The sequence below is a fragment of the Tetrao urogallus genome, assembly GCF_951394365.1.
Source record: "Tetrao urogallus genome assembly, chromosome: 10".
NCBI classification, from domain to species: Eukaryota; Metazoa; Chordata; class Aves; order Galliformes; family Phasianidae; genus Tetrao; species Tetrao urogallus.
In genome coordinates, this window is record NC_136823.1 from 2584555 (window position 1) to 2599530 (window position 14976).

A 14976-nucleotide genomic window follows, 5' to 3' on the forward strand; every position below is an offset into this window, starting at 1 on the left:
GGGCCCCATCCAACCTGGCCTTGAACACCTCCAGGGATGGGGCATCCACAGCCTCTCTGGGCAGCAATGCTTTTTTAAAGCATGGTAAGTAAAGCAGTGTGAATGTTACCCCAGCAGAAGAAAGAAATAGAGCTGTTTGAGCGGGTCCAGAGGAGGACCATAGAAATGATGGGATGGCTGGAGCGCTTCTCCTATGAGGGAGCTGGGGAATGTTCAGCCTGGAGAAGAGAAGGCTCTGGGAAGACCTGATTGCAGCCCTCCAGTGCTAATTAGGAGCTTATACAGAGGAGGGAGCCTGACTTTTGTATGTGGTCTGATAGCGACAAGAACAAGGAATGTTTTTAAAATAAAAGAGGAGACATAGCTAAGATGTTAGGTGGAAGTTCTTTGTTCAGAGGCCTTGGCACCACTGTGCAGAGCTGGGGGTGCTCCATCCCTGGGGGTGTTCAAGGCCATGCTGAGTGGGGCTCTGGGTAGCTTGAGCTGGTGGGTAGCAACCAGCTCATGGCAGGGGGGTTGGAACTAAATAATCATTGAGTTGTTAAGGTTGAAAAAGACCCCTAAGATCATCAAGTCCAGATGTCAGCCCATTAGTGCAGTGCCTGCTAAACCATGTCTATAAGTGTCACATCCCCTTCAAGTCTCCTCCAACTCAAGCCTTTGTGTGATTCTCTGAGTCTAAAATCCAATGGGATTTTAGTGTGAATTGGAAAAGGTCTTCAGAGAACGAAAGAATGCTGCTGTTATTCTACCACACTCCTCGCTCCTGGATCTGAATGGAACTTTATTGTCTTCAGTGGATTAAAAACCATTACATTGAAATGGTTGTGCTAAAAGGGTACTGAAGAAGCTTAACCATTTGAGTTTACATTAAATTCGTGTCAGCTTGGAGCAAGGTCAAATGTGATAATTTTTTTTGCATCTAATGTTTACTAAGATGCACATAGTTTCTATTAGGCTGAGGTATCTTTCTACTGTTAAAACACATTGTAGTACTGCTTTGGTTTTAGATATTTTGGATATTTTTGATCTTTTCCAGGTCTGTTTGGATAACGTTGTTACTACAGAGAAGGAACTCGACACTGTCGAAGTTCTAAAAGCTATACAAAAATCAAAGGAGGTGAAGTACAAACTGAGCAACTCTGATAAAAAGGTGAGTTTGAGCAGTGCTGAGAGGAGCAAATAAAATGTGCTGCTTAGCTTAGGATGTGTTTTAAACTTACAAAGACTTCTACAAATTAGGTCAGAGGGGAACACATTCAAGTTTCCTGCAGCTTTTGAGTTCTTACTTTCTTTGCTTTGTGCTTTAATGCTGTTATGAACTTGTGATGTTGCCTCTTAGTTTTCATTGTAACTTCAGTAATTGTGACCTTCCTTTTTATGTTGATCTGGGAGAGAGGAAGTGGGAGGAAAAGATAGGATGGCTTAATAGTGCTTGCAGTGAATGTGCAGATGGCCATAAGTTGGTTTTACACTCAGACAAGTAGAGATCTTGCAAAGGTGTAATTTCACTGCTTTTGCTGATGGGTACTAAAATGACATTCTGATGTTCTTGTGGGTGCTTAGAGGTGGAAAAGAATCAAGAACCTGAATCCTGTTTACTTTCTCACACATTTGTGTGCTGTGTAGCTAGTCAATCTTGTTTTGGTGTTACAACAGAACATACTCTGTCCTTGCAGTAGAATTCCCATTTTTATTCCCTTATGGTTTGTAAAACTTGCTATTGATTTTGTCAGGAAATAGTGTTGAAAATTACTGTTCAAATGAATTCTTAGTGGAATTCTGCTAAGAATGTGAATCACAAACTTCACTGGATGTGACAGAAGGTCACAAAAAAGCTGACAGTGTCTTGCTTTTGCTAAAATTGGATAACCTTTGTAGACTTGTTTTAGTTCCAGTTCTAGTGTGTCCTGTGTAGTTGTTTCAGTTTTTTCTTTAATCACTGCATACTTTCTTTATTAGATCAGTGAGGACTTCAGGCTCACTGCTGCCAGTTCCAAATCAAACTGTTCTTCCCTTACTGTTCGTCCTTCCTCTCCCTCTCTGCCTCGTCCTGTCAGCTCCAGCCAAGGTAATCATGTATGTATCGTGCTGCTGGGCTGAGCCTCTTGGTTCTGCTTTTTTAAGCTGCATTGATATACATGAATATTATATGCATGGATGTAGGGCTTACAATGAAGGAGAAAAGCTTGGTAGTGTTGGCTTAGAAGTTGAAAGTTGCATGCGAGTCATTGAAGTTGACCTGTTTGCTGCAGTGCTGTTCACCTGTACTGGAAGTTTGGGTTCAGGATGTTTTACCATATCATTATAAAGAAATCAGAGGAGGTCTTTCTTGCACTTCAGATATGTCCTAGATTCTTAATGGAAAAACTGACACGTGTAGGCACGTTCTGAAATTGCTTATCTTAGCTGTGCTTGGTCTGCAAAATGACAGTTGAAGGAGCTTCCCCCCCCCCCCCCCCCCAAAGGGCTGCATTTCTTCAGTCAGCTTAAGGGAAGACAGAAAAAGGAAAAAGTAGAGAAAAGGCTGTTGTGGGAGCAGCAGCGCAGGCTGAGCCTGTGATTTCAGCCCTTCCGTAGGGCTTCAGCACCTGCTCACATTACCTGAAAATGACTTCTGCTGTCTCTGTTGAAAAGAGATTCCTTTTGCATTGAACAGCTTGGTTGGGGGAGGGGTGTGGAGGAAATCACTTGCTTGACTTGTGCAGTCAGTAGAGCTTTGGTAGTTCACTCCACAAATACTTTTCTTTTTTACAGTGTTTGACTTAAGGACAAATAACTTAAAAGAGGTGCAGATTTAGTTGTTACTTCTGCACTTTATTTGCCTCTGTAACTATTCTTGGTAATTTTTCATTTGCAGATAAAATGCTGACAGTTCTTCAGAATTGTGTGTGGGAAGCACTTAAGGATAATGTGGGGTCAGTAGCAGTTGGGCAAGATCTTTGAAGGTCCTTTCCAACTGAACTATTCAGTGCTTGCTGTGATGTAGTAAGCAGTTAAGCCACAGGGATGAGACAGTTTCCCTGTGTAATGGCCTGCTGTTCTATGCAGGGCCCACTGTAAACATACACAAGCAACACTGTGATGGTCTCAGAATTACTGCTCAGTTGTCCTTTTCTGTTCCAGCTGATGTTTAAGAGCAGATGAGTGCACAGATGGGGAGGAGCATCTTCCTCTTTCAAATTTTTCATAGAAAAACGTGTATAGGATTTCCAGCTGTGTCTTTTTTGGATTTTTTTTTTTTTAACTACAGTCCTCTTCATGAGGCTCCTTTAGTAAAACCTTGGGGAAGGCTGCTGTAAGTGGTGGGAAAATAAATGAGGACTGGGGCAGGTCATTTTTCAATAGCACAGATTTACTATTTTCTACATATTTACCCAGCAAGAGGTGCTTTGGAAACCGTGACTTTGAGATCAGTTGAGAAATTCTGAAATGTGCTCAGCAATTAGTTTAACTGTTAGACCTTCAGTCATGAATGATAGAATTCATTTCCTGAAATACTGTTTCTATGAATTGTTTTCCCTGCAGTTTTTTTAGACCCCTTCTGTTTCCGTAAAATATAATTCAAATTAAATGTCACTGGCAAATGGCTTGTGGAAAAAGATGAAATATTAATATAGGAAATAGAAAACAAAAAAGCAATGTTCTGCTTTTCCTGTCAGTTTGAATTTCCTTCTTGCTAATGCAAAGCAATGCTTTGTTCAAGTAATAAACACGTTCTTTTTCCATACCACCTGCTAAACCTTGCCATCGATCCAGAAAGACGCGTGCAGGAGTTCTTATGTCTGGAAGCACAAATCAACTCTAATTCTGCTGGTTTTATTTGCTCGAGTTCTTGAGCTGGTTGGCTCAGTGGTAATACTGAAAAATGATTTTCCATGTTGCTTCAGTGTAGTACTGCAAAAAGTGTTCCTTTATATCCACTAATGATAAGCTTACTGATACTCAACTCTGAACCCCTCAAAAAGGTTCTGGGTAGGGTGGTGCAATAAGTTTTGAATGCCCTTGGAGCGTGGTTAACTTTCTGAAGGATTGATACAGATACTGATTCTCTTGAAGCTTTCAGAAATGTGAGGAAATGCTGAAAAGTTGATGGAAAAATGCTTTGCTGCAGTTGCTGCAAGCAATTGTCTGTGAAAAAGCTTGCTTCTGACAGAACTATTTCTATTACAGCTAAGTCATGTTAAGAGCTCTTACACCTGATCATAGAATCAGATAATACCTTGGCTTGGAGGGGACCTCAAAGATCAAGTTCCAACTCCCTGCCACAGGCAGGGTTGCCAGCTGCTAGATCAGATACTAGACCAAGCTCACCAGGGCCCCATCCAACCTGGCTGTAAACATCTCCATGGTTTGAACATCTACAACCTCTCTGGGCTGCCTGTTCAGCACCTCACCACTCTCTCATTAAAAACTTGTCCCTGACATCTAATCTACATTTCCTTTGCTTTTGTTTAAAACCATTCCCCCTTGTCCAGTCACTATCTACCCATGTATAAAGTTGATTTCCCTCATGTATCTAAACTCCCCTTAAATACTGGAAGGCTGCCATGAGGTCTCCCTGCAGCCTTCTCTTCTCCAGGCTGAACAAGCCCAGCTCCCTCAGCCTGTCTTTATGGGAGAGGTGCTCCAGCCCTCTGAGCATCCTTGCGGCCTCCTCTGGACCCTCCCCAAAAGCTCCACATCTTTCCTGAGTTGGGGGCCCCAGACTTGCATGCAGTACTCCAGATGAGGCCTCACAAGTGCAGAGCAGAGGGGAACAATCACCTCTGTCACCCTGCTGGCCATCCCTCTTCTGATGAAAGCCAGGATAGCATTGGCCTTCTGAGCTGCAAGCACGCAACACTGCTGGCTCATGTTCAGTTTCCTATCAACTAGGACTCCTAAGTCCTTCTCAGCAGGGCTATTCTCAAGGAGTTTTCTCATAGTTTGTATGCATATCTGGGATTAGCTCAACCCAGGTGCAAGACCTTGTGTGTTGCTTTGCTGAATCTTAGGTTCACAAGGGTCCAACTTCAGAGAGACCTTGATCAGCTCAGGATGGCATCCATTCCTTCTGCTGTCTCAACTGCACAGCTCAGGTTGGTGTCATCAGCAAACTTGCTGAGAGTGCATTTGATCCCATCATGTGTTGCTGATAAAGGTGTTAAAGAGTACTAGTACCAAGAGGAGCTCCCAGGGGACACTGCTCATTACAGGCCTCCTGGATGTAGAGACATTGACCACAACCTACCTTCCAAGCAATTCATTACCCACCAAGTAGTCCACCCTTCAAATTCATGTCTCTCCAAGTTGGAGATGAGGATGTGATGGGGAACTATGTCAAAGCCTTGCACAAGACCAGATAGAATCAGTTGCCTTCCTTGTCTTGCTCCATGACTGAATGCCACCACGTTAGTCAGGCACAGCCCTCCCTTGGTGAAACCATGCTGGCTGCTGGGATCACATGCTCATCTCTCATGTGCCTTAACATGTATTCTAGGAGGATCTGTTGCATGATCTTCTCAGGCACAGATGTTGAGCTTTAAATTGTCAGCAGTCTTTAACACAACTTTGCACTTAAAGATGCTCCTGTGGTTCAGATAAAATTCTATTTTCTTCTGTCCTGTTATGTGAAGACATCATTTAGCTTTAATGATTTATAGTTTACGATAAAATATGGTAATTGTGCAACTTTTATTCCACTTGTTTGGCAGATAATGTTGTGCTTTAGTTTTGGTTTTACTGCAGTAGTTTTAAGAGCAATTTGTATTTATTGTAGAAATAGTTTGTGAAGAAACAGTCCTAGCAAGCAGTTCACTGCAATTCAATGCATCGACTCCTACAGACCATACAGTTCCCCAGAGATGCTCTGAAATACCAGATTCAAGATGTAAAAATCAGGTAATTGCAATTCTTTATTTGATGGTATTTTAAGTCTTTTTGCAAGCTTTTCTGATAGTAGACTTCGTTTATCAAAGTAATCTGTAGCACAGCTATCTTGATTCCCCTTCAGGAAATGAGGCAGGGCAAGACCTTGGGGGAGTGTCCTCCTTTGCCACCACTGCGATTAGTCTTTGTCAGGTTCCTTTACCTTTTGCCTCACTTTGTGGTAGTTCAGTAGTGTGCTGAAATAATACCTATGGGCTGCAGTTTGGATCTGTTCTAAAATCAGCAGCAGAGTCCATTCTTTTTCTACTTTAAAAGAATGTCCAAATTAAATTAGAAAAGGTTGTGTTCTAGGATCCTCACAGCAGAGCTCAGCTGCCCACGACCATGGCAATCAGGACTTCACAGTGAATTTGCTAATTCTAAAAAGCTGGAGCCTAGCACAGAATCACAGAATGGCCTGTGTTGCAAAGGAGCACAGTGCTCATCCAGTTCCAACCCCCTGCTGTGTGCAGGTCACCAACCAGCAGCCCAGGCTGCCCAGAGCCACATCCAGCCTGGCCTTGAATGCCTGCAGGGATGGGGCATCCACAGCCTCCTTGGGCAACCTGTTCCAGTGCCTCACCACCCTCTGGCTCAAAAACTTCCTCCTGATATCCAACTTAAACCTCCCCTGTCTCAGTGTAACACCTTTCCCCGTTGTCCTGTCACCATCCACACTCATAAACAGTCGTACCATTAACTTTGCTTTTTGTGCCTGCTGCAGTCTGGCAGCCATAAGTAGTTGGTAGGTTTCTGATGTTTCCTTCCTTTCCTCAGGCACCTGTCTCTCTACTGGAGTATGGAAGAGGTGGTAATATGTGGTAAGCTGTACATAAGTTCTGGTTTCAATCCTCCTTAGCTTTGTGGTAACAATGCATTTTTAAAATGTGGCTTTCATGGCAGAACTGTCTTTCACTGCATGCTGCAGCTGTTTTTTGAACCAAAAGTGACTTCATGTGTATCGTGGTTCTTAGCCTTTAAGCTGAAATGGATTTGGGAGTTTGAAAAAACAGCAATAGCTGTATTGTAAACTGCTTTAACTTGTAGGATATACTTATTGGAGGTGGGAAATGGAGGATGAATGACAATTTTAGTCAAATTCTGTCTGTCAGATTGCACATTGCAAGCCTTTAATACCAGTGGCTGTGTGCTTTACAAGGATGTTCTAAAGTATGTGCTGACTTTAGTAACAAGAGTAAACCTCAGAGCTCTGACAAGCAGCACCATCAACTGTAGATAGCCATAGCTGGTTTTAAGCTCATGTTTGTACTTACTGTGACATATTGTCTCTTTTGAAGTTTGGATCATTCAGAGGAAGAATGCTGTACAGTGCCTGACCCCTGTAACACTGTCATCTTGCCTTTTAATTGCATGTCATACACTGCCACAAACCAGGATTTTACCCAGCACCTTTCTGCCTTGATAGCACAGACTGTGCAGAGGACACCCCCCTCCTTTATAGAGAATAAAGGAAGCCTTCCAGCCAGTTCCAGAACGGCAGACAAAGAAGATGGATATTTTGAAATGGGACTTCATGAAGGAGATCAGACTCTTGAGTTCAGTGCTTCACAGACTCAGTCAGCTGACAATGCAGCAGTGAAGAGCATCAGCATAGTCAAAATTCTCTGGAGTTTTTCTATTCATATTCATAAAGAAGTCAGGCAATTTGCTTCCTGTTTAGTTTTGACGGATGATTTTCTAGCTGTGTTTGAGATTCCTCCTCAGGAACTGAGTGGAAGCTGCCAGCATATCCCTTCTGCTTTGAAATTAATGCTGTGTTTCCCATATGCTGACCTAACGGAGTTTGGTTTCCTCATGCCAGAAATCTGTTTAGCGCTGAAGCTGAGAAACAGTGATAACTGCTTGTTTGTTGTTTCAGACTCCCAGAATCTTCAAGACTTTTATTCCTGTTTGCACACTTGTCATTCTCAACACTGCACACCAGTGTTACCCATCTCCACAACATACTGTGGAAGTGCAAACCTCCAAGAGTTTCTTGGTCAGCTTATGGAATTGAATTGCATTTCGTCAGAGGATGTGGAGATAAAAGGCTGTTTTCCAACCTACCTTGTTTATGGGAATAAAACCAGTGTTCAGAAAACCTTGCATCAGCCAGAGTCAGCTGGCAGTAACAAAACATGGTCAAAACATGATTTGTGTTCCGCACTTTATTCTTCAATGCGTAAATCTGACCCGCGTCCCTGTGTACTCCATCCCTGCTGGCTGTTTCTAACACCACAACATTTGTACATAATAAAGGTGGATTTCAGTGTACTGCCAAGTAAATTGATAGCCGCCGGAGACTTGAGAAGTGTTCTTAAACTGAACAGTGTTCCATTAGCATCAGTGGTGCTGCATCCAACCCATGGGTCCATCCAGCAGAAAGGTTCATTTTTGGATGGGCACGTGCTGGAGCTGCTTGTTGGATACAGATTTGTTACAGCAGTGTTTGTTCTACCTCATGAGAAATTCCACTTCTTAAGAGTCTACAGCCTTCTGAGGACACTTCTGAAGAACGTTAAGACTATTATCATCTTCAAAGCTTCAAACAAATCAGATGCTGCAAGAAATCACACCTTGGAGTCAAACAGACATGGTCAGTCAGCAAGGTAACGCTTCCTGTGAAAGGTTTGTTGCACAGCCTCAAAGTGAATGTGGCCTAGCCACTGCTGGCACTTGTCATTGTAATTGTTTTTGGCCTGGAGAGCTGATGAATTGTATTTTCATTCTGCTGGTCTTTGTGTGAATGGTTATCCTGGACTTAATCTTGTCCAGGTACAGTTTTCTTATTGTTTTATGGTTGCAGCTTAAAATGTATTTTCTTATGGAAGGAGGCTTCATATTTCATGTGCTTGCAGGCTGATGATGTGACAGAACAGACAGCAATGCTCAAGATGTTTCAATTAGAGTGAACTATTAAGAATAAAAGTTGCCTGTTCATAGTTGTTAGATAGTGGAAGAGCTGTAGATTTGCTTAAATTTTGATCTTGTTTTCTGGATCTTGTCTGTCTCCTAGCTTTTACAAGCCTCATCTGACTCTGTCATCTTTATATCCATCTGAATTTCTTATTCAGAAGATTACAGAAGATAACCAGATTCCAGTTCACCTTCATGCTTCTGTGTCTCTGCAGTATGTGGCTGGGCTTAAAGGAAATGCCCTAGTTGAATTCTTCCATGGCAACATTGCAGAGGTATTGCACCTAGCCTGGCTATGTGAAAATATGCTTATGACCTTTCAGTATTAGATATTTAAAAACTAACATAACAAACTCAATTTAAAAAAAAAAAGCAACAACGCTGTTCTAATCAAATGTAGGTTATCCCAGACCAGAAAGTATTTTGATGAAACACTTGTGCAAATGGCTGTCACTGCTGCAGTAATTGTGCTGGCAGGCGTATTTTGCCTTCAGGATGCGTGGTGCACAGCAGGAGGATCTCATGTATGTTCTAACGTATGTCTTGAGAAGGTGATTGCTCCGAGAACGTTCCCATTTTTCTTTTAAAGTGATGAAATGGAAGAGTCACTGGAATGGAATTGTATTTTGACACAGTGCCTGGCTGAATTGATGTCCTGACTGTGAGCATTGTGTGAATACAACACAGCATGTTGTGTGGCTGTGGGCACTCCAGAAACAAGATCTGTAATTCGGAAATAAAGTGTAGAGCTTCTAACCTAAATTCATTAGCTGGCTGCAATTGTTGACGATTGGCATTTGAAGTAGTAGAAGACTACATTCCTGCTGCAGACAGCAATAGAAAAGCTTATTAAGAAAGTCACTTTTTAATTACCTGACTCCTTTCCCAGTCTCTTAAAGCAGGCAGTTTTTAAGCGTGCTTGTCTCTGCACCATGAGGATTTGATGCGGAAAAGTAATGGAGCTGGGTTACTATGGAAGCTGCACAGCTAGAAAAGGAGCTGCAGGGATGAGCTGTGCTTCCATCCCTCTTAAGGATCTTTGTATCCAAGCACTGAGTAGCATGTGAAGGCTTGATAACCTTGAGGTGCAGGAAGCACTACTCATCTATAGAATTACCTTCAGTGTCTCTTTTAGGAAGTCTCTTGTGCACTCGATGTTTTTCTTTTCTTTCTGCCCAGAAGTGGGGAATCATTAGACCATGGCAGAAACCACTTTCTCTCTAAAACAAAGGCATTTTCAGCAGATACCTACCATAGCTTTGGTTAGCAGATAAACTTCTGCTCTGATTGTAACATATGGCGCCATTTCAAATTTTGAAACAGGTTCCCTAGCCATCTCAACCTGCGTGTGAGGCCATGAAGCTGTCTGAAAGATCAGTGTGGAGTTATTTGCTAAATACTGTTTACGTCTTAGGTGGAGAATGAAGAGTTGAGGCACCTCATGTGGTCTTCAGTTCTGTTTTACAAAACTCCCAGTGTGGAAGTGATGGCTTGTGTGCTTCTCTCAACAAAGGCTATTTACTTCCTGTTGGATGATATTTTCAATCATGCTGATGAGCATCAGTCAGGTAAGGCAGCTGTTAGCTTTGATCCCCTGGTGAGATTACAGGCGAAATCTGCGTCCACTCTTTGTATGGAGCTTACCAGACTTGGCTGATACTCCTGGCTGAGGAGTGGCACAGTCTGCCCTATGCAAAGTGCTTGCATGAGGCTTTTATCTTAAAAAAAAAAAAAAAAAAAAAAAAAAAGTCAGCTTTGGGGTTTTGAGTCACAGCTCTTTCTCAAACCTTTTTGTGCCTTTGTGTCCAGGCTTCTTTCAGGTGTCACTTGATAGTCTTCAGCTGAGCAGTTAAGGAACCTGTCCCCAAGCAAAATGGCAAATGAAGGATAATGAGAATTACTGTATTGTAGTCATGGTAGTGGTTCCCAAGTGTTATCTGTACTGATAAGTGAGACCTGCTGATTTGAATTGCTGTGGTTCTTCAGGAAACGCCCTTTGCTAAGAGACTGGATGCTTGGAAATTAGCTGCTGTTCTACCTTCCTTATTTACCTGTGATTTTTTTTTTTCCTGAAAATTACAATTACAGTCATGGAAAGAAGTGAAATTAATCTTTTTCGCTTGACTTTACCGTACGTTCAACAGATTTTTGGAACCAAGAAAACTCGGAATGTGAAAATAACTCTTTCCACCTCTCTTGCTGCCTTGTGCTAAAGCTGAATGATCTGCAGTCAGTAAACGTTGGCCTGTTTGACCAATACTTCAGAATTACTGGTGAGTATGTATTATGCTTTAAGTTCTTCCTTTTCCATATCTTGCCTGGATGGATTATTACCTTTGAGATGGAAGTGTTATTTTCACTTCCTTTTCTGAAAAGGAATTATGCTGATGGTGCTGTATGAGTAGGCTTGCAACATCCTGTAGTTCAGGAACTGCAGGAATCTTTATCTTGAAATTCTTAAATTACCCTGACTTAATGACAGATTAAAAGGAATTCCGAGGACTGTCTTGTTGCTTTGAGGCTTTGGCTTGCATTAAACTATAGGATATTGCCCACGGTGCAAAATGCATAGTTGGTGGCTGACTTTTTGGGATGAAAAATAAGGTGATGAGCTTCCAGGAGTGAGGATGCCAACTTAATTTTTAGTTGAAGTGACACAGGTGTGTTTTCAGGGCTGTATTACTTCATCCTGGAGTCCCACTTCCTGTGAGTCATGCATTTGTGTTCTGAAATACCTTTCCAATTTTGTTAAGACCTTGTGAAAATGTGTTTAAAGTTAGCTTATGTATGGCCAGCAAACAAAGGGAGAGATCTTAGAGGAAAAAAAATGACCTTCATAAATAACAACATAAGGATGAGCCTGTAGAGCACTGGTCAAACGTAAATCCTAAGTGTACATCATTTTAAACCAAAAGAATTCATATTCTTGTTGTCTAGAGCTTGTGAGAGTTGTCCTTTTCCAAGGATTGGAAGATTTTGTATTCACAAAACTATTCCATGATGCCTATTTTCAGGAGAAAAATTGCTTACAAGACATATTTTAAGACAGCTGCTTGTTGGTGAAGAGGTAGTGGTAATTCCCCATATGAATGTATGAATGGTTGATGTGGTCTTCTGTTCAGGACAGTCTGCGGATCACATAGTCGCCTGCCTGACGAGAGACAGTTACAACACTCACGCCTTCATGCAGCAGCTGATGGCAGTTCTGTCGTTGCTCGCACGCACACCTTCACCAGAACCAATAGATAAAGACTTCTACTCTGAATTTGGGAGTAAAACCACTGGTAAGTATCCTTCCTACATGGCTGGGGTTGTTTAGGCTTCGTGCTGAGAGCATCTTCCGAAGTGCAGCGATTAAAAGCCTTCAGGGGGAGGTGCATGTGTCAGTTGATTCCCATTTGTTCCTGATGCTTCATTCAAACTCCTTTACCTTAATCCTTATCTTATATGTGCCTTATCTGAGAAGAATTGCTGAACATAAGCAGTCTTGCACATGTAAAGTTTGGTTGCCTCTTTTGCCTAGGTAAAACTGCATTTCCTATGCAGTGTTTTGGAGAGTGGAGTAGTTCAGCTCTCACTGTGTGTTTCAACCTCTAAAAGCCTTCTAAGTCTGTCAGCAAGGGAACAGTGAATACAGCCTGAAAGCTGTTCTCCTTGTTTGGTCAGATGAAGTAATTCTGTCATTCTGAAGCAACGTACTGAAGTAAAAACCAGACCTTCATAAGGAGCATTAAGTTCGGTTCCAATGTAAGGTGAAACTTCTTTGCTCACGATTCTAACCGAAGGCCACAAAATAAAGCGACTTCTTCCTGAAGAATGATTGTTATTGTAACTCCTTTCTGGTATGTAAATCCAAAAAGTGCAAGGTCTGATGGCAGGAGTCACCCCATTCCTTACACCAGCTGATTTATGTGAAGAAAGCAGGCAGCCTTCCTTCAAGGAAGGGACTTCAAAGGAGAAAGGGACTGCAGTATTTCCTCCTGCCACTCCAGAACTCAACCCCAAAGCTGTCAGATGTGCTCATTAATTAGGGATGTAAAAGCAGTTCTTGCAGGAGCACTTTCTTCTTTTTTAATTCTGCTTCCAAGAAGTAGAAAACTTGTGTCCAGTGGTACGGTGATGCCTTCAGTCAATTTGGAACTAGGGAGTGGTAAGGAGGAGGCTGAGGAACTCAGCTGGTAGGAAGATGGAGAGCATGATACACGAGTTCAGTTTTGTTTCCTTCTGTCTGTTCTACTGTCACCGGAACTAGTTGTGGTGAGAGCTGTAGGTAGGTAATGCACAACAGACTCCAGTAAATACTTGCAATCCAAATAAAATGATTCCAGTATGTCAAAGTAAAACTACACGTGCGTAAATGTAAACTTGACTTCCAGATGCAGCCAACAGCCAAACGCTGTTGCTTATCTTTAAAGTATTGTATATTACTAAGCTTTATTAGAACATATTATTATTCTTGCAGGAAAAATGGAGAATTATGAACTGATTCACTCTAGCAGAGTAAAATTTATTTATCCAAATGAAGAGGAGATTGGGGACCTTGCTTTTCTAGTGGCAGAGAAGATGGATGGCTTAACTCAGCTCCGGTCTCTCCATATCCTCCTTTATGTGTTGGCGTTTCAAGTCAGTCCTGTGGAAGGATCTGCCCAAAACACTAGTCCACTTCAACCTAAAACACTAATACTAACCAGCTCCGATTTGTTCCTCTTTGATGAAGATTATATCTGTTATCCACTGCCTGAATTTGCTAAGGAGCCTCCAAAGAGAGACAAGTATCGGCTTGCGGACGGCAGACGAATCCGGGACTTGGACAGAGTACTTATGGGTTACCAAACGTATCCACAGGCCCTTACATTTGTGTTTGATGATGTTCAGAATCAGAACCTGATGCAGAACTTAGCGCTGGATCACTTTGGAGACGCTGATGGTGCCCCAAAGGGAAATGCTAAACAAGAAGGCATCAGGAACAGAGAGATCCAGTGGTACATCTTTATTCCAAGTGCAGAAAGTCGAGAGAGGTTAATTTCATTGCTTGCAAGACAGTGGGAGATATTGTGTGGTAGGGAACTGCCTTTGGAACTCACTGGGTAACTCATGCCCAGCTCGGTGATTGCAGTGTCTGTTATCAAGTGAAGCACAGCGTTTCAAAGAGCGGCTGTCAAGTTCTGTCACTTCAGTAAGGAGCTGAACTGGACTCCTGTGCTTCCTAGTGCACTGCACAGTCCGTGCGACCGCTCTGAGGTGTGAGCTGGAGGTTGGACTTTTTGTGAAGTCTGTTTTTTATGCAGTAGCATATAGTGACAAAATTCATGAGACATCCTGGGAAACTGTATGGAAAAAATCAAGGAGTCAACACTAGATATGCTGTCTTCTAGGGCTGTTGAGGTTTCTGCTGATTTTACTGTATATATCAGTCTTGCTATTCTATACAAATTCCAATGTGTAAATAATGGTAAATGCTTGTGTATGTTCCAGTGCAATGGTATTTGTACAAGATGTATTTTGGGTATGCTGCTAACCCTTATTATTTAATGACCTTTGTTTTATGTATTTCTTCCATTCTAAGGCCAAATGTAATGATTTGCTGCCAATCACGAGCCTGGCAGCGAAATCTCCGGCACAAGCAGGCGACACTTTTTCCATACAGAGTTTGTTTCATGCACATTCTTTTTGTTTAGCACAGGAGAAAGGATTGCCTGTCAAAGTCTGCTCAGTATATGGCCTTGAAAGTGGAAATAACCAAGATGACTATAAAGCTATTTTGTCAGCAAATAATGAGTTTGTATCGCTGAACACCCAGTCTTTCTTTTGCCTATTTTGTCAATACAAATAAAGTGTAATTTGACAGTTGTCTCTTGGCCTTGTCTTAATTCAAGTATATCTTGTTTGCAGGATACTCCATGTACAGTTCAGTGGTGCATTTTGTTCCTGGAGTGTATTATAAAGGATGAAATAAGGGACAAAGGAAAAGAAAATGGTTTCTACTGTAGCAAGTGTGTAATGGTTCCCAAATGCTGTTGAGTTGTGGAAACAGAATCTGCAGCCTTTGAACACAGTGTAAAGGGATTCATGTTGGGTTTTGTCACTGTTCCATCAGACAGCAGGGATTTGCTTTCCAAGTTGGCGGTCATCCTTAACCTGAGGTGTTTG

At 42.1% G+C, this 14976-nt stretch overlaps 1 protein-coding gene across 1 annotated transcript in view; it reads left to right on the plus strand.

Annotated features, from left to right (window-relative positions):
- Positions 1-13917, plus strand: part of NISCH (nischarin) — a gene marked incomplete at both ends in the record, with an annotated part of 30405 nt that extends 16488 nt beyond the window's left edge. The window contains 10 exons of the mRNA XM_079540501.1: positions 1040-1153; positions 1963-2071; positions 5762-5883; positions 6688-6731; positions 7209-8519; positions 8927-9101; positions 10241-10394; positions 10971-11099; positions 11949-12110; positions 13289-13917. Of these exons, the coding sequence (XP_079396627.1) occupies positions 1040-1153; positions 1963-2071; positions 5762-5883; positions 6688-6731; positions 7209-8519; positions 8927-9101; positions 10241-10394; positions 10971-11099; positions 11949-12110; positions 13289-13917 (2949 nt within the window). The remainder of the gene's footprint in view (positions 1-1039; positions 1154-1962; positions 2072-5761; positions 5884-6687; positions 6732-7208; positions 8520-8926; positions 9102-10240; positions 10395-10970; positions 11100-11948; positions 12111-13288) is intronic.
- Positions 13918-14976: the final 1059 nt, after the last annotated feature.